We start from the raw sequence: 24,599 nt of genomic DNA, 5'->3' as shown, positions 1-24,599 counted from the left end.
AAAGAAATTAAGGAGCAAAACATCCAAAAGTTGACAAAGCATAAAAGTTTAGACAATTCACAGCCTAATGATGTGGTAGAAAAGAAAGACCCATTTTCTCAGAAGAAATTGGCTGCAGAAGTGAGGAGCAAATGTTCATCACCAAGACAACAGGGAAAATGCCTTCAGGGCATGTTAGAGACCTCTGTGGCATCTCCTCCTTTCACAGGCCTGGAGGCCTAGGAGGCAAAAAATATTTCATGGGCTAGGCCCAGGAAACCTTGCTGTGTGCAGTCTCAGGACTTGGTTCCCTGGATTCCAGTCACTCCAGCCATGGCTAAAAGGGGCCAATGTACAGCTTGAGCCATTGCTTCAGATGTAAGATCCAAGCCTTAGCATCTTCCTCATGGTGTTGGTCCTGTAGGCACACAGAACTGAAGTTTAGAGGCCTCAATTTAGATTTCAGAGGATGTGTGGAAATGCCTGGATGTCCAGGCAGAAGTTTGCTGCAGGGGCAGAACCCTCATGGAGAATCTCTGCTAGGGCAGTGCAGAAAAAAACAGAGTCCCCAGGGGCACTGCCTACTGAAGCTGTGAGAAGAGGGCAAAGTCCTCCAGACCCCAGAATGGTAGATCCACTGTCAGCTTGCATTGTGTGCCTGGAAAAGCCACAGACACTCAACACTAGACTGTGAAGCAGCTGGAAGGGAGACTACCCTGCAAAGCCACAGAGGTGAAGCTGCCCAAGGCTGTGAAACCTCACCTCTTGCATCAGTGTGAATTAAATGAGACGTGGAGTCAAAGGAGATCACTTTAACGTTTAATGACTGCCCTATTGAATTCTGGACTTGGGTGGGGCCTGCAGCCACTTTGTTTTGGCCAATTTCTCCCATTTGAAATGGGTGTATTTACCCAATGCCTGTACCCCCATTATATCTTGGAAGAAGCTAACTTGCTTTTGATTTCACAGGCTCATAGGAGGAACGGACTTGCCTTGTCTCAGATGAGACTATGGACTTAGACTTTTTGGGTTAATGCTGAAATGAGTTAAGACTTTGGGGATCTGTTGGGAAGGCATAATTGTGTTTTGGAATGTGAAAAACACGTGATTTGGGAGTGACCAAAGGTGGAATAATATGGTCTGGCTTTGTGTATCCACCCAAATTTCACCTTGAATTGTAATCTGAATTTAATCTCCACGTTTGGGGAGGGAACTCACAGGTGCTTATTAGATAATGGGTGTGGTTTCCCCATGCTGTTCTGGCGAGATCTTGGCTCACTGCAACCTCCATCTCCCAGATCCAAGTGATTCTCCTGCCTCCGCCTCTTGGGTAGCTGGGACCACAGGCACCAGCCACCATACCTGGCTAATTTTTGTATTTTTAGTAGAGATGGTGCTTCACCATGTTGGCCAGGCTGGTCTCGAACTCCTGACTTTGTGACCCACCCACCTCAGCCTCCCAAAATGGTGGGATTACAGGCGTGAGCCACCATGTCCAGCTACCTCTTTCCTTTATAAATTACCCATTCTCAGGTATTTCTTTGTAGCAATGTAAATACAAACTAATTTCAGCTGACAAAGTGAGGTAACTTAGGGAAAGAATAAAATACAGTAAAAATAGAAAACGTTCAGGAGTTATTTGCAGTCTGATATCTGTTTCAGGAGGATCTGTTGGTTTGGGCCTTGTACAACAAAATGGTGATTACACTGCCCAGATGCTTTCTTAGTTCTAATTTCTAGCACTTTTAAAATTGCATTTTTTCTGGTTTTTTTTTTTTGCTTCCTTTTTCCTCTCATTTTACATTCTTTCCTTTGTTCTTTTTATCTCTTTCTTTTGTTCTCTTTCCATTTTATATGGATATGCAAACATAGGCAAGGATAAAACATATACAGTGTCTTGTTCTGATTAAATGACACAATGCCAAAAAATTTGAAAATAAAAAAACAATTCAATAAAACAAGTTAACCTACAAATCTACCATGGAGAATTTATCTTCCTTAACTTCCAACTTTCTGGGTCTCTGGGTGTGAGATTTGGCCAAAGGTAGACAATTGTGTTCAACTTGTGAAAGGAATTTTTATTTTCCTACCAACTTGACAATGATACATCTAAGAAGCTAAACCAGTTGAGGATGAAGTGGTTAGCCTACCTTCCATATGTTAAGAGTTGTGTAGGAGACCAGAGACAGGCCAAGGAAACACTTTGAACTCTTTGTTTTGCATCTCAGCACTATCTCTGATGCCAATCCGCACACTCACAAACACACAAACACAGACACAAATGCATGTTTCTCAGCCAGGAGATGTAATACTGTTAAACTGTCAATATTTCTGAGTATTGCACAAATTCAATGTCATCCTTATTAAAATTCCAATGTTACTTATTTGGCAGAGATATTTTATATAATTCTAAAATTCATGTGTAATCTCAAGGGACCATGAATAGCCAACAGCTTTAGAAAAGAACAAAGTACCATACCTCATGATGTCAAAACAAGAGTCCAAAGCTACAAAAATAAAACCAATGTGGTAATGGCACAAAGAGAAAAAAGAATACATGACAGAACAAAGAACCCAGAAATAAACCTGTGCAAGTATTATCAAATAATCTTTTACTAGGTTACCATGACCAAACAGTGAAGAAAAGGTCAGACTCCCCAACCAATGGTGTGAGAAAACTCAACGTCTGAATGAAAGATAACGAACTTGGACCTTTCTCTTCAATGCAAATAAAATACTTTACATACACTAAACATAAAACTTAAAAGATGTATAACTCTTGAACACTTAGAAGAAAATACAGGGAGAAGCCTAGTAACATTGGTTTTGGCAGGTTTTTCGAATATCACATTAAAAGCAGAAGCAACAAGAAGGGAATTAGAAAAGGTACTATATCAAACTTTCAAAACCTTCTGCATATCCACACATCAAGGGAAACACTAAGTGGAGTACAAATGCCATCCACCATCTGACTTCTGAAACATGACCACCACCAAGGGTGAATAACTTCATTTTTTTAATGGACCAGTGTCTTCAAAAACATTTCCTAAAAGAAGCTATGCAAATAACCAAGAGGAATTTGAAAAGACAATCAAAATCACTTATGAAAAGAATGCAAAGCAAAATCTCAATGAACTCTTAACTCTCACCCATTAGCATGGCCACTATTCAACAAATAAAAGGTAATCAATGTTGTCAAGTATGTAGGATTTGGAACCTCCATGCACTGTTGGTGGAAAAGAATAATGCAGCCCTCAATAAAAGTAGGATGCAGGTTTTCCAAAATACTAAAAATGAACTGTGGCTCATGCCTGTAATTTCAACACTTTAGGAGGCTAAAGTGGGAGAATTACTTAGGCTCAGAAGTTTGAGTTCAGCCTGGGCAACATAGTGAGACCCCATCTCTTCAAAAAATACAAAAATTAGTCAGGTATGCTGGCATGTGCCTGTAGTCCCAGCTACATGGGTGACTGAGGGGGAAGGATCGTTTGAGCCTGGGATGTCAAGGCTGCAGTGAGCCATTACTGCACCACTGTAATGGCTACACTGTAGCCTGGGTGACAATGTGAAACCCAATCTCAAAAAAAAAAAAAGAAAGAAGAGAAAGAGAAAAGAAAAGAGAAATTATACAATCCAGGAATCCTACTTCTGGGAATCTATGTATGCAAAGCAGGACCTGGAATAGACATTCACACACATATATTTTTAAGAGCATTCCCCAATCCCCTATACACAAAAAGGTGACAGCTACTTAAGTTTCTTGATAAATGGATAACATATGGCATTTGTAGGCAATGGAATATGGCTGTACATTCAGATAGCAAATTATGCACATGCTACAAAAAGCATAAAACTTTAAGACATCATATTTAGTGAAATATACCAGAAACATAGTGACGAAGAGTACATAATCCCATTTATATGAGCTATCTTAAGTAAAATGATTTTTAGAAAACAGAATTATAAAGTACTCCTCCACAGATGGAATAAAAAGCTGGAAATGCTGGGAGCAAAGTCATCTGCCACCTGGAGAACAGAACTTCCAGGCACCAGGGGACTGCAAGCACAGATGACAACAGTGACGGTAGCAAGGGCACTGATCAGAGTAGTGGTGGCCTGAGGAGTACTTTTTGGCATGCACCAGTGTGCCAGAGGCTGGGGCCCACACTGGGGACTGGAGTTGCCCTCCATAACTCCAGAACCAGGTTCTGGTGTTTCACTTCATGTTCCACCAATGCCCCTGCGGACAGTAAAGTACTTATCTCAATTAAGTGATCTAAACATTGCATTGATAAACTATAAATAACCTCAAACACTCCAGTTAAAAACAATTTACCACATTGAAAAATATCAAACTTCTAATCAGAACACAGAAAGTCTGTATGAAATTACACGGCAAAAAGAGAACAGTGAGAAGACTGTAGCCATAACACAAAGAAGAAGGGCTGTGAGGCATACATAGCTGGGAATAAACACATAAAGATATCCCAAAACTAAAGATAATCAGAAAATAAAATAAGAGATTCTCTTTAAATTCAGAATGAGTCAGTTTTGCAGCCTGGGAAGAGATGTTCTCTCCACATGCAGACTGCCATTTCTTCACTATAGACATTTTCATTCTCTTACTTGGAGCTACAAACTCACTCCAGAAAGAATACTATTTATGGCCAATTATGGAGCATCTATTACCCAGTACTTTCTTATGATTACTATAATTATATATCAAAACACCCCATGAATTATAGTTTTACCAGTACTTACCTTAAAAAATTGGCACAATAAACTCATTTATGTCAATTATAAAAAGTGAAACGAATAACTAAACAGCTCATATAGGGTTATCCAATTAAAGCAATAAAATGAAATGTCCTAACTAAAATATAACTTAATACACGAATTGTGAACTTGCATCTAAATATTTTGTGTGCACTACTAAATTTTATAAAATTATAATTTCTGACCAGCTCACATAATAAATACTTCATAAAGTAAAAATAAAAAAAAAAAGAAGTTAATTATAGCTCTAGCATGAGTAACAGACAAATAAAAACAGAATTTGCATGGGGAGAGTCTCAACAATGATCCATTAAATTTTACAGTAACAAGAAAATATAGATTTGATTTCAGAATGTTTTAGGTTCCTAGATTTCTAGTAAATTATCCACCTTATTAAAATAATCTTTGTTCCAATATTGCTATTTTCTTTGGAAAATAGATACAAACTCTCACACAAACACAACTGTTTGCCCCATAATTTTCTTACACCTAAATTTTATCTTTAGAGCAATACATTTACATATTTAACTCCATGTAAATCAAAACCAAAGTCTGCATTTATTTGCGGAAAGAGATGCTACATATTCAAAGATAAATGTGGAACATTTTTTAAAAGCATTCATGACTTAGAAATGTGTGAATTATAATTATACTCATATACTTATTATAATCATAAAATAACCTGTAGTAAAAAAATAATTGCACATTTAAAAATAATTAAAGTGGCCAGGTGCGATGGCTCACACCTGTAATCCCAGAACTTTGGGAGGCCGAGGTGGGCGGATCATGAGCTCAGGAGTTCGAGAACAGCCTGGCCAGCATTGTGAAACCCTGTCTCTACTAAAAATACAAAAAATCAGCTGGGCATGGTGGCACGTGCTTGTAGTCTCAGCTACTCATGAGGCTGAGGCAGGAGAATTGCTTGAACCCGGCAGGTGGAGGTTGCAGTGAGCCAAGATCGTGCCACTGCGCTCCAGCCTGGGTGACAGAGCGAGACTCTGTCTCAAAAAAAAAAAAAAAAAAATTAAAGTGTATAACTGGACTGTGTGTAATACAAAGAACAAATGCTTGTGATGAATAACTCATTTACTCTGATGTGATAATTACATGTCATATGCCTGTATCAAAATAATCCAAATAAGACATGAATATTTACACATACTATGTACCTACAGAAATTTTAAAAAATTTAAAATAAGAAAAATAATACAAGTTTATATGGGAGCAATATTCTTCAATTTATTTGCTGTTTAAAGTCACTGGAATTAGAGATTACTAGAAATGTCATTCAACTATGTTCCTCGCCAGTGTGAATTCGCTTGTGTACAGTAAGGGTTGAGGGCCGATTAAAAGCTTTGCCACATTCTTCACATTTGTAGGATTTCTCTCCAGTATGAATTATCTTATGTTTAGTAAGGGATGAGGACCAATTGAAGGCTTTGCCACATTCTTCACATGTGAAGGGTTTCTCTCCAGTATGAATTCTCTTGTGTTTAGTAAGGGTTGAGGATAAGTTATAGGCTTTGCCACATTCTTTACATTTGTAGGGTTTCTCTCCAGAATGAATTTTCTTATGTTCATTCAGGGCTGTGGACCGAGTAAAGGCTTTGCCACATTCTTCACATTTGTAAAGTTTTTGTTCAGAATGAATGCTCCTGTGTATAATAAGGCCTGAGGACTGGTTAAAAGCTTTGCCACATTCTTTACATTTGTAGGGTTTCTCTCCAGTATGAATATTCTTATGTTCATTCAGGCTTGCGGACCATATGAAAGCTTTGCCACATTCTTCACATTTGTAGGGTTTCTCGCCAGTATGAATTTTCTTATGTTCATTCAGTGTTGTGGACCGTGTAAAGGCTTTGCCACATTCTTCACATTTGTAAGGTTTTTGCCCAGAATGAATTCTCTTGTGTAATATAAGAGTTGAGGATTGGTTAAAAGCTTTGCCACATTCTTCACACGTGTAGGGTTTCTCTCCAGTATGAATTCTCTTATGTTTAGCGAGGTGTGAGGACCTATAAAAGGCTTTGCCACATTCTTCACATGTGTAGGGTTTCTCTCCAGTATGAATTCTCTTATGTTTATTAAGGGATGAGGACCAAGTAAAGGCTTTGCCACATTCTTCACATTTGTAAAGTTTTTGTTCAGAATGAATGCTCCTGTGTATAATAAGACTTGAGGATTGGTTAAAAGCTTTGCCACATTTTTCACATGTGTAGGGTTTTTCTCCAGTATGAATATTTTTATGTTCATTCAGGCTCCTGGACTGTCTAAAGGCTTTGCCACATTCTTTACATTTGTAGGGTTTCTCTCCAGTATGAATATTCTTATGTTCATTCAGGCTTGTGGACCATCTAAAGGCTTTGCCACATTCTTTACATTTGTAGGGTTTCTCTCCAGTATGAATTTTCTTGTGTTCATTCAGTGTTGTGGACCTTGTAAAGGCTTTGCCACATTCTTCACATTTGTAGGGTTTCTCTCCAGTATGAATTTTCTTATGTTCATTCAGAACTGTGGACCGTCTAAAGGCTTTGCCACATTCTTCACATGTGTAGGGTTTCTCTCCAGTATGAATTCTCTTATGTTTACTAAGTGATGTGGACCTATTAAAGGCTTTGCCACATTTTTCACATTTGTAGGGTTTCTCTCCAGCATGAATTCCTGTATGTTGAGTTAGGTGTGACATGTAAAATGATCTGCCACATTCTGTACATTTAAAGGGTTTCTCTCCAGTATGTCTTATCTTATGTTTGTTTGAATTTGAAAATTTACTAAAAACTTTAACACATGTATTACATTGAAATATTTTGCTCTGGGTAGTTGACAAGCATTGGTAAACTCCATTATTAACTCCTTTCTGCACCTTACACTCATTCACACGTTTACAGCCTTTTCTTAATTGTAAATTCTCATGTCCACATTTCTCGTATCTTCTCAGTATAAGTTTGTGGAATGAATCTTCTACCCCCTGCACTGGTGAAAGGTCTTGGCTGAAAGGAGAACATATAGCTGAAAGAAATAAAAATAACAAATTATCCCACTTACTAGATTCATATGAATATACTTTACGAATATAATATAGAAAATGTATACAAACTACATTAGTAAGATAGCATAACAAAATATCACAGGCCATAATTTCTTCACAGACATGTAACAAAAATATACTAACCAAAATGCCTTTGTGCAAAATCTGTAAATGAGTTAACTGTATGCAATGCCTCAGGTAAGCACAATACTAAGAACCACATGGAACAGGAAGGAAAGTTTGTTATATTTACCCACCACAGCTTTCCTCCTCCCCAATATAGCATTGTGCTTATAGGAGTAAACTGTCAACTCCTGGCTTCTTACTTAGAAGAAAAATACTGATACACATATCCTTACTTCTGGCTTTCTGGGGTCTTTACAAAATCTGGTTTCTGTCTCCAACAACACAGAGAGCTGAGAGAAACGGTGCTATACTTCGGAAGAACAGCTTGGGTCTGCTAAGACCAAATGTAAATGTTGCAGGAGCAGGCTACAGTGTTAAATACAGGGAATAGGTAGAAGAGTGACTAGAGACCATAAGAAGAAACATGAACAATCCCTTTTCACTGAAAAACAAACACAAAATTCTAGACAAGACAAATCCTTAGAACATGTATGAGAGGCTCCCATTATCTCTATCAAAGACAACTGGTTTCAGACTATGTCAGGACAAGGCAACACTGTAAAGATTGTGACAAATACCTTTTTGTTAATGTTCAAATAACAAACAGATGTTACAATATATACAAAATATTAGGGCAACATGGCCCAATTAAAACATGTAAAACTTTTCAGAAAGCAACCATAAAAAATGAAGATGTAGAAATTTAAAAAAATTAACCTGAAAAATCCTCAATGAGCTAAAGGGGAACATATACAACTAAATATAGTAAGACAAATGAGAATATCAATGAAAACGTTAAAATATAAAAAACAAATTGTGGATGTGAGAAATACAAAAGTAATGAGTGAGAAACTTCCAAAAGTAAAAGAAGATGTAAAAAATGAAGAAGCTCAACAAACTTCAACTAGGATACATACACAGAGATTTATAAAAAGGTACATATATAAGCAAAGTTTCAAAAGTCAAAGACAGAGAATCTTAGGAGCTGCAAGATAAAAGTGATGTGTCATTTATAAGTGTGGTCTTACATAACCAGTGAATCTGTCAACAAAATTTTTTTAGACTAGAGGGAATTGTGATATAGTTAAAATGCTGAAAGAAAGATAGCTTGTAAGTAGGAATACTATAACATGCAAAACTGTCCTAAAAGTGAAGAAAAAGTAAAGCTCTTTCAAGATAACCAAATGTTGAAAAAGTGTATTAGCACAACACCTGCCTTACAAAAGAAATGCTGAAGAAAGTATATTCCACTGAAAATAATATGATGCAAGAAAACACAACATAGTCATATGAAAATAAATAACTTTTTGGGAAAGACATGAACACACACAAATGTAAGGTTCTGTACCATTATCATGATACTGCAGAAAACATTTTAATTATTCTCTAAAATTTTAAAGAGCATAAAAATGATCATAAACTGTTCATCATAATCTGTTAATAAATAAGCAACATAAAAATATAATTAGTGACATTAATAACAAAGTCGAGGGCAGATGTAATGAGGAAGAATTTTCAAATGCAACTGAAATAACCAGTTTAAAATGTATTATTTTAACTGTAAGAAATTTTATGTAATTTCCAAGATACCACAAAGTAAGTATCTGTATGGATACATGAAAAAATAAGAAGTAAAAATCTATCAACACAAAAGTCAAAAGGAAGACAGAAAAGAAAAGAAGGGACAAAAATACAATAATCAAGTAAAACAATTAATAAAATAACATGAATAAGCCTTTCCACTTCAGCAAATTATTTAAATATTTATGAAGTAACCTTTCCATTGGAAATACATGCAAATAAATTTATTTAAGAAATCAAAAAACAAGATACAACTTGTTTTTCTTTCTTTTTTTTTTTTTTGAGACGGAGTCTCACTCTGTCACCCAGGCTGGAGTGCAGTGGTGTGATCTCGGCTCACTGCAAGCTCTGCCTCCTGGGTTCACGCCGTTCTCCCACCTCGGCCTCCCCAGTAGCTGGGACTACAGGCACCCCCCACGACGCCTGGCTAATTTTGTTTTTGTATTTTTAGTAGAGACAGGGTTTCACCATGTTAGCCAGGATGATCTCAATCTCCTGACCTCGTGATCCGCCCGCCTCGGCCTCCCAAAGTGCTGGGATTACAGGCGTGAGCCACTGCACCTGGCCACAACTTGCTTTTTTACAAGAGTCACTTGAGATCTAATGATTAAAGGAGACTGAAAAAGGCAAGATGAAAGAAAAAACTTTATGCAAACAACCAAACAGAAGAGGTCAAAATTATATTACCCAAAGTACATCTAAAGTCAAAAACTCCCATTTCATAAAACTTATTTTAACTAAAAGCTCATAAGAGACAAAGAACATAAACTATATTAAAAATGTTCATTTACTAGGAACCCCTGAAAAATGTGTATATACATATATTTGTGTGTGTGTGTATGTGTGTCTTACATTAGGGTTCCAAATATATAAAGCAAATACTGACAGAAGTAAAGCAAGACATACAGAGCAATATAATTATAGTAGGATATTTCAATAGCTCAATTTCTGTAATGAATAATCAGAAAAGAATACTCATAAGGAAATAGAAGACTTCAAAGCAGTGTAAAACAATTATGTCTAATAGAATTGTAGAGAACTCTTAAACAAAAGCAGAATACATACCCTTCTGAATAGCTCATAAAATATTCTCCTTGATAGACCACCTGTTAGGCTACAAAAAAGTCTTAACAAATTTTTTAAAATAGGAACTTTACAGATTACTTTTAATGACCAAACTGGAATGAGAGTAGAAATTAATTAAAAAAAGAAAACTGGCTGGGTGCAGTGGCTCATGCCTGTAATCCAAGCACTTTGGGAGGCCAAGGCAAGTGGATCACTTGAGGTCAGGAGTTCGAGGCTAGCCTGACCAACGTGGAGAAACCCCATCTCTACCAAAAATACAAAATTAGCCAGGTGTGGTGGTGCATGCCTGTAATTCCCAGCTACTCGGGAGGCTGAGGCAGGAGAATCGCTTGAACCTGGGAGGCAGAGGGTTGTGGTGAGCTGAGATCACGCCGTTGCACTCCAGCCTGGGCAACAAGAGTGAAACTCCATCTCAAAAAAAAAAAACCCCAAAAAATGTACATTTATAGAAATTAAACAACACAAACTTTAGCATGCTCTTGTTCAAAGTTTCAAATATGAAGATATCTAGACTGTTCGATGTAATCTACAGATTAAATACAATCTCTGTCACATTTTTAATTACATTTTTGCAGAAACAGAAATAGCAACCCCCAAATTATAGGGAATTTCAAGGGACAATGAAGCACCCCACAATCTTCAAAAAGAGAAACAATGTTAGAGGCACCACAGCTCATGATATCAAAACATATACAAAGCTAAAGAACTTAAAAAATTTGGTATGGGTATACAGGTGAACAGCTAGATCAATAAAATAAAATCCAGCAAAAATACACACTCTCACACACATGGTCACATGAAGAGTAATTTCTATACTCATAATTATTGTAGCATTGTTAGTGAAAGCAAATAAATGAAAGCAATGCAAATTTCTCACCAAATAAATTAATAAATTAAAAACATTAAAATATTACTCCACTTTGTAAAAAGCAAAAAATATCACAACAAGTATAATAAAGATAAATCTTGATGACATTGTGCAACATGAAGTAAGTCAACCATGAAGAGAAACTATGAATCAACTCCCATGAGATATCTAAAGCAGTTTGACTCTAAAACAGAAAACAGAATTGTTTTTGTAAAGGGCCAGAAAACAGAAAAGGTAGTCAGTTGTTTATGTGTACTGAGTGTTAGCTATGCAAGATAAACATATGCTAGAGATAAAGTGAGTAACAATGTCAATATAATTAATATGACTAAGCTGAATATTTAAAAATATTTAAGATTGTAAAGTTTATGTGTTGACAATCAAAAATAATATCTAAAACAGATACAGTGGTAAGACGGTTTTTGAAATTATCTTCAAATCACAAAAGTGTGTCTCCCACACACAGAAAAACATAGATTTATAAATAAATGGAGGGTAAAATTAGAAGAATTTCAATGACTACTCACCTAGGCAGGGTAAAATCACCATTGTATACAAACAGAACAAGTATACAACTCATAAACAATAAGAAACAATATGCATACAGATAAACAGAGATTCTTATATTGGAAATAGACATCACTGATCTCTATTTGATTCATGCTCCACACTTAGTGTACACAGTGAAATATTGTCATACACAATTATAATGTAAAATGAAAACATCGTAAGTTTTCTGCTCTTGCAGTCATAAAAAAGAATGAGTTCACGTCTTTTGCAGGGACATGCATGAAGCTGGAAACCATCATTCTCAGCAAACAAACACAGGAACAGAAAACCAAACACCACATGTTCTCATTCGTAAGTGGGAGTTGAACAATAAGAACACATGGACACAGGGAGGGAACATCACACACTGGGGCCTGTCAGGGAGGTGGGGGGCAATAGGAAGGAGAGCATTAGGACAAATATCTAATGAGTGCGGGGCTTAAAACCTAGATGATAGGTTGATAGGTGCAGCAAACCACCATGGCACATGTATACTTATGTAACTAACCTGCACATTCTGTACATGTATCCCAGAACTTAAAGTAAAATTGTCAGGCCTCTGAGCCCAAGCCTGCTCGTGTATATCCAGATGGCCTGAGGCAACTGAAGAATCACAAAAGAAGTGAAAATGGCTGGTTCCTGCCTTAACTGATGACATTATCTTGTGAAATTCCTTCTTCTGGCTCAGAAGCTCCCCCACTGAGCACCTTGTGACCCCTGCCCCTGCCTGCCAGAGAACAACCCCTTTGACTGTAATTTTCCATTACCTACCCAAATCCTATAAAACTACCCCACCCCATCTCCCGTTGCTGACTCTCTTTTTGGACTCAGCTCGCCTGCACCCAGGTGATTAAAAAGCTTTATTGCTCACACAAAGCCCGTTTGGTGGTCTTTTCACATGGATGCGCATGACAAAAATAAAAAAATGAAAAATAAAATTTTCCCTTTCCTGTCCAGTATGATATCAGCCATTGACTTGTCATATATGGCCTTTATTGTGTTGAGGTATATACCATCTATATCTAATTTGTTGAGTTCTTTAAGTCACAAAGACATGCTCAAGCAGGGCGCGGTGGCTCACGCCTGTAATCCCAGCACGTTGGGAGGCCGAGGCGGGTGGATCACCTGAGGTCAGGAGTTCAAGACCAGTCTCAACATGGAGAAACCCCATCTCTACTAAAAATACAAAATTAGCCGGGCATGGTGGTGCATGCCTGTAATCCCAGCTACTCAGGAGGCTGAGGCAGAATTGCTTGAACCTGGGAGGCGGAGGTTGCGGTGAGCTGAGATCACACCATTGCACTCCAGCCTGGGCAACAAGAGGGAAACTCCACCTCAAGAAAAAAAAAGACATGTTCAATTTTGCCCAATACTGCTTCTGCATCCACACCATTCACACTAAAAATAAAGATGTCTAGCAGCAAACAATTAAAAAGGTGAACACTCTAAACTGAAAATTATAAAACATTGGCAAGAAACTGAAAAAGACATGAAAATTTGAAAAACTTTTTTTTGCTCATGAATTGAAATAATATTTAAAAAGTGGCTATACTACCCAAGGTGATCTACAAGATCAATGAAATCTCTATCAAAATACCAATGACTTTTTTCAAAGAAATGAAAAAAAAAAACTAGCTTAAAATTTATAGGGAACAACCAAAGACCCTCAAATAGCCAAAGTAACCCTGAGCAAAACAAACAAACAAAAAAAACAAACAAAAAAAACAACAAAGCTGGAGCTACTGCACTACCTGATTCCAAAATATACTATAAAGCTATAATAAGAAAAACAGCAAAATATCTGCATAAAAACAGACAGAGATATCAAAGTATCCAGTGAGCCCAGTAACAAATTCATGAACCTACAGCCAAGTGATTTTTAACAAAGATGTCCAGAACACACAGCTGGAAAAAGACAGTCTTTTCAATAAATGGTGCTAGAAATATTAGTTATCCACATGATAAAGCAGGACTTTAAATAGATATTTACACATGCATGTTCATTCATTGTTATTTACAAAAGACAATTCCTGGAAACAGCACAAATGTCCCTTTAGAGATCAGTATCAGATTTTAAAAATGTGACATATACATACAATTAAATATTATTTTAAAACAGAAACATATTCTGACACATCTTACAAAACAAAGCCTGAGAACATTACCTTAAATAAAATGAGAGTCAAACAGAAACAGACATTATATAATTACACTGAGAAGAATTATAAAATTATAGAAAGAGTAAGTAAAATGGTGTTCTTCAGGAGCTGAAGAGAAAAAAAAAGGGCAACTTATTGTTTATAAGGTATGAAATTTTACTTTTGTAAGGTAAAATTAATATAGAGATCCACAGCAAAATAAAGTAAATGTACTTAACACCACTAGACCACATACTTGAAAATGTTGGCGGGGGGCGATGGCTCATGCCTGTAATCCCAGCACTTTGGGAGGCCGAGGCGAGTGGACCACCTGAGGTCAGGAGTTCAAGACCAGCCTGACCAACTTGGAGAAACCATGTCTCTACTGAAAATACAAAATTAGCTGGGCATGGTGGTGCATGCCTGTAATCCCAGCTACTTAGGAGGCTGAGGCAGGAGGCTGCGGTAAGCTGAGATTGTACCACTGCACTCCAGCTTGGGCAACAAGAGCAAAACTCTGTCTCAAAAAAGAAAGAAAGAAAGAAAATGTTTAAAGTTAGCAATTTTAAGTTTTTAATCACAATTAGATATTTACATCTACCTAAAAAGGTTGCATTTTTCAAAAATCACCTTCAAATAACAAAACTGTTTCTCTCACAGAACATATAATCAAATAGGTGGTAATTTTACAGTTTCTTTGACTACTCACGTACACAAGAAAACACTGATGACCACCCAAGTGAATAATTTACAAACAAAGTAGGAGCAATATTTATACATGCAAATATCACATAGATAACTTTTATAGGCAATAGAAATGCCTGATTTATATGTACATTTTAATTTGCTCAAAGTGAAACCCAATGATTTTTATTTGAATTAAGTACCACAGGGTCATAAAAGGTACAGAGTTTAAAATTACCAGGCAAACATAAAGATTAAAACAAAAGGCCGGGCGTGGTGGCTCACGCCTGTAATCCCAGCACTTTGGGAGGCCCAGGCGGGTGGATCACGAGGTCAGGAAATCGAGACCATCCTGACTAACACGGTGAAACCCTGTCTTTACTAAAAATACAAAAAATTAGCCGGGCATGGTGGTGGGCGCCTGTAGTCCCAGCTACTCGGGGAGCTGAGGCAGGAGAATGGCGTGAACTCGGGAGGCAGAGCGTGCAGTGAGCCAAGATGACGCCACTACACTCCAGCCTAGGCGACAGAGCGAGACTCCGCCTCAAAAAAAAAAAAATCAAATTGAGAAGAAGTTACATGAAAAAAACTCCCTAGTAAAATGGAGTTAAAAAAAATAGAAAATTTTTATCTATAAAATATTGAATGTAATATAGATGTATCATAAAAACAGAAGAACCGAAGACTGAGGAAGGCTGTATTGAGAGGGCATGCCCTTGAGTGGCATGGGTATGCTTGCCCATCATAGTCCCAGCTACAGAGTAAAAAATATGTTCAATTCTCATTGTAGAATTAGCTGTAGAACGTTTGGTTTAGTTTCTGCCACTAGCACCATCTGCCAAGACACCTAGAAGAATTCATAATGTCCTGTGTCTCACGTGAAAAGCCTGTTGGTTCTGTCTGTGATCTCTGAATTAGGCTAAAATCCACCCCTTGCACAAGTCAGTCATGGTGTCAAAGAAATCCCAAACACACAGGGACCCACAGAGAGAAACGTCCATCTGTGCCCTTGGACGTAGGCTTGCCAGTATTTATGTGATGGTGGATCTTGATGTGGCACTATAACCTGGCTCCAAGTCCATGTAACCAAAGTCCAGGAGCAGTTTTTCCTAACCTGGGACCTGCCAAAAAACACACCTGTATGTGCCACTGTAGGCATGCTGGCTGAATTTATTCCCACTGTGAATTGGGAAACAGCCCTATAACCCAGCTCCAGTCTCTGTCATCTAGAGTCTGGGAGAAGTCCTGCCCACCCAGGAATCTGGATGGGAGACATGCCATGAACCAGAAACAAACCTGAAGACTTGGCTGGGCGCGGTGGCTCATGCCTGTAATCTGAGGACTTTGGGAGGCCCAGGCGGGCGGATCACGAGGTCAGGAGACGGAGACCATCCTGGCTAACACGGTGAAACCCCGTCTCTACTAAAAATACAAAAAATTAGCCGAGAGTGGCGGCAGGCGCCTGTAGTCCCAGCTACTCGGGAGGCTGAGGCAGGAGAATGGCGTGAACCAGGAAGGCGGAGCTTACAGTGAGCCAAGATCGCGCCACTGCACTCCAGCCTGGGCGACAGAGCAAGACTCTGTCTCAAAAAACAAACAAACAAACAAAAAACCCTGAAGACTTTGGTCTCAGCTGTGTATCCTGAAGCAGCCCTATGAATCAGTTCCACACCCTCTCAGCTGTGTTCAAGGGTCAGTACTGCTCATCTAGGAACCTGTCCAATGACCAGGTTAGAGCATTTTGAAACATCCAGCAAGAGCCACAGATCAGGAGCCACACCTGCTCACATTTATTGTATCAGCACCCCCATCTGCATATATAACTGGAGATTTTTTTTTGTCTCAGGCCAGTCTTATTGATAAAGTTCTTGAAGAAAGTCTAGTCTTTCCAGAAAATAGAATCCACAACTGTCTGATGGCCTGATAACAGGTCTGCCAAACATGAACTTCACTGCAGACATAGTAGTAGTTATGTGACCTGGGTCCAAAGCATTTAATTGCAATCTCAGTGGAAATATCATCAGCCCAGAGATCAAACAGGAGAAGTATTTACCTCCCAACTAGTCTGTAATGACTGAAAGAGGTATTTGCTCCTTCAGATGTGAGGACATCAAAATAAGTCTTCGCAGATAATAAAGGATCAGGCAAACATACCACCACCAAAGGAAACTGAAAATTTTCCAGTAACCACTTACAATAAAACACAGATCTAAAAAATGGCTAAGAAGTCAAAATAATCATCTTAAAGAATGTCAATGAGATGAAAAAAATACTAATTTTTTTTTTTGCAAGAATGCATGAACAAAATTACAATTATAGTAAAGAAAGAACCAAATGTATATGCTGGAGCTGAAGAACACAATATATAATAAAAAATTTTAGAGAAAGCTTTAACAGGAGACAGTTATACAGAAAAAAAAATCAGCAAAGTTAAAATTAAGTCATTTGAAAGTTCCTAATTTAAAAAAAAAAAAGAATGAAAGAGTGAATAAAGCATTTGGGCCACATACTGCATAATAAACTGTAAAAATATTTTAGCATGTTCAGGGTAGAGAGACAAAAATCTTAAAAATTTGTTTAAAGATAATGTCTTAAATTTTTCTCAATCTTAGAAGGAATACAAGACATTCAGTTTTATGAAGCTTAAAATGTCTATAGCAAAAGAAACTAATAAAAATTGCCCAGAACACATAACTGAACTGCCAAAATTCAAAGACAAAGAGAGATTCTTAAAAGAAGCAAGAGAAAAGAAATTTTTCTCATACAAGGGAACCCCTATAAGGTTATCAGCAGATTGCTCAGCAGAAACCATGCAAGCCAGATAGGAGTGAGATCATATATTTAAAGTGCAGATGAAGAGAGAAAAAGAAAAAATTCTGACAACGAAGAAGACTATACCTGACAAAACTGTTCTTTAGAAATGAAATATGAATCAAGATATTCTCAGATTAAACAAATAAGTTGAGGAAATTTATCATCATTTGACCTTACAAGAAATGTTAATAAGAATTTTTCAAGTTGTAATAATGGACTAATTTACAACAAGAAAACATATAAAAGTATAAATCTTACTGGAAAAAATATATATATAGTCAAATGTAGAAGGCTATAAAACTGTAATTATGGTACATAAATCACATTTAACTCTAGTATAAAAGTTACAAAAAAGTATTAAAATATATATAGCCTCAATAATTTGTTAATGGGTATACAATATAAAAAATTATGTAAAGTATGACATAAATAGTGTGTTGAAGGGAGTATAACTGCTTGATTTTTCTACACATATCAGTTAACTTTTGCTTGAGGCCAGGAGGTCAAAACCAGCCTGCTCAATATAGCAGGACCCTGTCTCTAAAATAAATACATAAAATAAAATACAGATCTCAGAAAGCTATTTACTTAAAACAAGTGGCTGGGTCTGATGGCTCATGCTGGTAATCCCAGCACTTTGGGAGGCCAAAGCAGGTGAATTGTTTGAGCCTAGAAGTTCAAGAGCAGCCTGAGCAACATGGCAAAACCCTATCTCTACAAAAAATACTGACAAAATTAGCTGGACATGGTGGCATGTACTTGCAATCCTAGCTACTCAGGAGGCTGCGATTGGAGAACTGCTTGAGCCTGGGGAGGTCAAGGCTGCACTGAGCTGTGAATGCACCATTGCACTACAGCCTGGGTTAGAAAGCAAGACCCTATCTGTATAAAACAGAAAGTTAAATTGTTATCTTAAACTAGATTTTATAACTATGAGATGTTTTATGTAAGTCTCTTGGAAATTCTAAAAAAAAAAAAAAAAAACAAAAAAAACCCAAAAAAACCCCCTAAAAACTGTATTAGATACATACAAAAGAAAAAGAATGAAAGCATCTAACAACAAAAACAAAACAGAACTCAAGAAAACACAAGGGAAGACAGCACTTAAGAATTACAAAACAGAAACTACTAAATGGTCAGAAAACAATGAACAAAATGGCAGTAATAAGTTCTTACCAATCAGTAATTCTTTTAAATATATAAAGATTTAGTTATCCAATGAAAACACATTGCTATGGTTTGAGAGTCCTCTCCAAAATTCATGTTAAAATTTAACTGCCATTGTGAGAAAATTAAGTGAGGCCCTTAAGTTATTAGGTCATGACAGCTCTACTCTCACGAAAGGATTAGTATCAGTATTTCAACAGTGGGTTAGTCATGATAAGAGAGGGTCTATTATAAAAGTGAGCTCCGGTGTACACCTTCTGTCATCTTCAAGCCTTTAGTCATGTTGTGATGTGGAAGTATGATTCTCATCAGATGGGAATGGCATGCTCTTGGACTTCTTGGCATCCAGGATTGTGCGCTAAGCAAACTTTTATTCTTTATAAATTACCAACTCTAGGATATTGTTACTGAAGCAAAAAATAAAGCATTCACAAAATGTTTGAATAGATTTATAAAATCAACAATATGCTGCACACAACAGACTTAGAGTTAAGGACACACATACGTTAATGGTTCAAGGATGAAAAAGAATATTCCATGTCAATACTAACTAAAAGAGTGTAGCAGCAGCCGTATCAGACAAAAGAGATTTCTAGGAAAAAAAAAATCTGTCATGAAAAGAAGAACTTCACTATATGGTAATAAAAGGCTAATCTGTCAAAATAATATAACAAATAAAAATATATACATACCCAATATAGAAGCACATAAATATATTGTAAAAGGAAAATAAATTTTGGGGCCTCCAAATCACTAAGCTAAAGGGAAAAGTCAAGCTGGGAATTGCTTAGTGCCAACCTGCCTCCCATTCTATTCAGTCACCTCTCCACCACTGACACAGATGTGAATCTGATTGCCTCCTTTGCAGAGGCTAATCAGAAACTCAAAAGAACGCAGTCATTTGTCTCTTATCTACCTATGACCTGGAATCCCCCTCCTCACTTCCAGTCTTCCCACCTTTGCTTCAAGTTGTCCCGCCTTTCCAGACCGAATCAATGTACTTCTTACATATATTGATTGCTGTCTTATGTCTCCTTAAAATGTATAAAATTAAGTTGTTCCCCGACCACCTGGGGCACACGTCTGCAGGACTTCCTGTCACAGGTGTGTGTCCTCAACCTTGGCAAAATAAACTTTCTAAATTAACTGAGACCTGTCTCAAAAATATGAACATATATTAACAGATATAGAAAAACAGACAAATATGATAATACTAGGGGACTTTATTGCCCTACTTAATACAACACATCATTCAGACAGAAAACAATGTACTTGCATAGCACTAAAGAACTACACCTAAAAGACATATATAGGTAACATTTCACCCAACAGTGTAACTTATATTCTTCTCAAACACACATGGAACATTCTCCAGGATACATCATAAATCTGGCGAGCCTCAACATCCCAGCCTTCAAGTGATCCTCTTGCCTCAGCCCCAGCTGGGACTACAGGTATGCACCACCTTGCCAAGCTAATTTTTTTTATTTTTGGTAGACATAAGATTTCACCATATTGCCCAGGCTGGTGTCGAACCCATGAGCTCAAGCGATCTGCCCTCTGTGGCCTCCCAAAATATTAGGATTACAGGTGTGAGCCACCGCACCTGGTCTGATATCTTTATTCTAACACCAAATATATGGAGTTTGCTGAACATCAACCAAACTTCTATCACCAACTGGGTGTCCAACAACTCAATTCTGACAACACCAGGGTCAGCACAGACCCCACCGGCTCAGGGCTCAGTTCCACAATATTGCCTCCACTCCACATGCCAGTCACAAGCCCCAGGGACCCATCTATACTTCAGAGCATCCCTCCCTCAAGTTAAAGGATTTGATAAAACTACTCACAGAACTTAACAAAAAAACTACCTATGTTTACCAGATTACTAATATTGGATACAATTCAGTAAAAGCCAAAGGGAAAAAATATATAGGACAAAAGAAAGTGAGGGAAAAGAGGAGGTGGGTTAGTGAATCTTGGTAGTTTTAACTATGGTCTCTCCAATCCTTTGTGCCCTATAAAAAAAAGCTTACTGCTAATAAATCACCTTTTCATTGACTTTGATGATGCTCCCTCTTTAGATATCTCAAATTCACAGACTCTAAATTCTCATTTTTCCCTCATAAACAAATAATTTTGTCTTCAGTGTTCAGAACAGAATACTTGTTAACCAAACTTTGCTTAAGTTTCTCTCCTTTACCCAGGCCCCTGGACTCTGCTCCACCTTGAGTCTGAGATAGCATACAACCCCTCTTCATGTCCCTCCCAAGAACAGGTTGACGTCAGGGTGAAACATTCTCCGATCCTGAATCTGATGTTGCCATTCTCCATTCTGCCCTCTCCCTCACACCTTCTTTCTAATCTTGTTTGCTCCTCTGTATGACAAATAGCCCTTTTCTGCCTCATTTTGGAGATACTTGCAGGTCTTATGCTTGCTGCTTTCCCCAATGCAATATTCCTCAGAATACAGTCACTTCTTACCTCATCGGAATTTATTTGAAAAAGGAAGAGCCCCAGGACAATAAAAATTACACCCTCTCAGAAGACATCACAAACAACCTCCCATCCCAACTCTCACTGCATCTGCCTGTGGATCCTCAGCTTTCCAGAGTTCTGTACCTTCTCAGTATAAAGGCTCCTTTCATGTCTAATTTGAGCCAGGCTGGGACACCTGCAGGAAAGGTTCCCCAGTAAGCAACAACTGGGCTATTGATTACATCCTTTGACAGTGTCAAGATTGGCCTTACCCTACAGTTAATAGGCTTAGGTCTGATTCCCAGTCAAGGTTATTCCCTTCGTTTTATACAAAAGGAACTCAGTGTTTGAAGAATCCAGCAGAATTCCTCAAACTCAGCGCTTATGTTCACAGGAGAAATGGAAATTGGAAGGCACTTATATTTCATACTTCAACAAGAAAAGCCAAAATATCCATTTCAGACAGCAAACATCATTTAGGTATTATTTCCATAATAACAAATAATTAAGCAATCATTTATGAGCACTTCCAGGAATGTCAAGTCCTAGTCCATAGAATTTAACATTAAACTCAAATATGCAGATAACAGGATACAGAGTGGACTTATCAACTATTGCAAATTCTCCACCATGCAGAAAAAAGAAACTGATGGTTTGGCAAATCTCTATAAATCACCAATTTATCTACCATGATTTCTTGTGGAAATGTATTCACTTTTCTGCAGAAGAAGAAAATTTTTCCTACTTCTTTTCACCCAGTAATATTTTTATAACTAAGCCCTGAGATTCTGTGTGAAATAACTCCCAAAATGTACAGATTCCAGAAACTTACTACCCTTGCTCAGGGAAAAAAAAATGAAAATAAGAATTTTTAACAAATAAAATACACACTAGATTTTTTTAAAATTCACATTTGTATGCCTCTTTGAGAATATTTTCCTATTTTTCTAGCTCTACCAATAGAATGCATTGTGCAGTTAATAAAAATGAAAGCTGAAATAAGTAAACAATCTTTTCAAGATGACAAACCCAGGGAGTGGCAGTACTGGCCAGAATGGTATGTCTGACTCAAGTGGCAAGTTAGGCCATCCTATGATATAGATCCTCCCACCCCCATCCTGCTCATTGAAATACTCAACGACCATCCTCCCAAGGGCCTCTGCACTGTGTGCCTCTGTGTGCCTGGAGTACATTTTTTTTTTTTGCAGGTCCTTGTATCACCTTGCTAGAATGAACATTCAATGTTGTTGGGGATACTTTTTTCCCCTTTCACAATTCTGAAAAAATCCAGATGGTAGGAATTATTTCTGCCTTTCCCATCGATATCAGCTTTCCATTGGCTGACCAGCAATGTGTCTCTAAAACATGGAAACTGTATTTGGAGAAAGAAAATCTTAATGCCACAAGGATTTGGTTTTTTGGATGAAAAGTAAACAAGAAGAGTGCTCTTAGCATCAGGACACTCAGCTGCTCCCCTGAGGCTCCACCCTATACCTCAGGCTGTCCACCATGAGGATGTGATGCAGTAGCTGTTATTCCCTAGACATTCCAAGAGACATGGCCACCATAGGCATCTGTGGTCTTCCCAGACAGTTTTGAAACCTAGGACAAGGAAAAGACAATAGGATGTATGAGGATGAATTACCTTGTAAAATTGGGAACCTAAACCCAAGGACATTCTGATAAGGTGTCTGCACCTGAAGAAGACAAAAGAAGAGGCACAAAAGATGCATGCTTTCACCACTGTTATTCAACATAGTACTGGAAGTGCCAGCCAGAGCAATTTGACAAGAGAAAAAAATAAAGTGCATCCAAATTGGAAAGAAAGAAGTCAAATTACATCTTTGTTTGCAGATGATGTAGTTTTATATTTGAAAAAACCTAATTAACTAGAACACTATTAGAACTAATAAATTTAGTCAAAATATAGGATTTAAAAATTAGTAGTGTTCCCATATGCCAACAGTGAACAATGTGAAAAAGAAATCGAGAGTAATCCCATTTACAATAGCCACAAATTAAAATTAAATACCTAGGAATTAACTTAAGCAAAGAAGTGAAAGGTCTCTACAATGAATACTAGGAAATACTGATGCAAGAAATCTAAAAAGACAAAAAAAGGAAAGATATTTTATGTTCATGAATAAAAAGAATCAATACTTTCTAAATGTTAATACTACCTGAAGCAATCTACAGATTTAATGTAGATTGCTACATTCAAAAGATCAATGACATTCTTCACAGAAATAGGAAAAACAATTCTACAATGTAGACAGAACCACAAAAGACTCCGAATAGCCAAAGTCACTGTAAGAAAAAAGAAACTAGAGAAATCATACTATTTAACTATAAATGATTCTACAGAGCTACAGTAATTAGAACAGCATGGGACTGATCAGTAAAACAGTAGAGAGAACACAGATATAAACCCATACATCTACAGCAAACTTATTTTTGACAAAGGTGTCAAGAATATTTATTGGAGGCTGAGCATGCTGACTCATGCCTAATCCCAGAACTCTGAAAGGCTGAGACTGGTGGATCACTTGAGATCAGGAGTTTGAGACCAGAGTGGCCAACATGGTGAAACTCTGTCTCTACTAAAAATACAAAAATTAGTCAGGCATGGGGGCGCACGCCTGTAGTCCCACCTACTCCAGAGGCTGAGGTGGGAGAATTGCTTGAACCTGGGAGGCAGAGGTTGCAGTGAGCCAAGACTGTGCCCCTGAACTCCAGCCAGGGTGACAGAGCAAGTCTCTGTCTTCAAAAAAAAAAAAAAAAAAAAAAAGGATATTTATCGGGGAAAGTGCTACAAAAACTCAATATTCATATTCAGAAGAACGAAACTAGACCCCTATCTCTGGCCATATAAAAAATTAAATCAAAATGGATTAGAGACTCAAATCTAAGACCCCAAACTGTAGGGATTCAATCAAGCTGGTGGGAAAAAATATTAAAGATAGTTATCTACCGTTGGTGCTTAATTGCTTTCTACTTGGGAAGTCTACAATGTCAATTACTCCCTAGTAGTGTTGACTCAAGCCTTTGTCAATTAATCTTTACTAAATAAATGCGAGTCTCACTAGCTGGTCAGGGTCACAACTGTGTACAGAACTCTCTGGGGAGTCTGTAAGCGGCCCGGACATCCAGCTAGACTGGCAAAACAGAATATCTGTGTATCAGTGTACTTTATTCATCCGTCGTTTGGGTCAGGGTCTGCGGGCAGACCCCCGTATCAAACTATGAAACTACTACAAGAAAACATTGGTGAAACTCTCCAGGAAATTAAACTGGGCAAAAATGTCTTGAATAATACCCCCAC

The 24,599-nt window shown here is 37.5% G+C and overlaps 1 protein-coding gene across 1 annotated transcript in view; it reads right to left on the bottom strand.

Annotated features, from left to right (window-relative positions):
- Positions 1-1,712: 1,712 nt before the first annotated feature.
- Positions 1,713-24,599, bottom strand: part of LOC100451315 (zinc finger protein 595) — a 39,244-nt gene continuing 16,357 nt past the window's right edge. Inside the window, exon 4 of the mRNA XM_009239708.4 lies at positions 1,713-7,764. Within this exon, the coding sequence (XP_009237983.2) occupies positions 6,044-7,764 (1,721 nt within the window). The 3' untranslated portion in view covers positions 1,713-6,043. The remainder of the gene's footprint in view (positions 7,765-24,599) is intronic.

Source organism: Pongo abelii, chromosome 3 (genome assembly GCF_028885655.2).
Source record: "Pongo abelii isolate AG06213 chromosome 3, NHGRI_mPonAbe1-v2.0_pri, whole genome shotgun sequence".
Taxonomy (NCBI): Eukaryota; Metazoa; Chordata; class Mammalia; order Primates; family Hominidae; genus Pongo; species Pongo abelii.
This window is presented reverse-complemented; position numbering and strand designations above follow the sequence as displayed.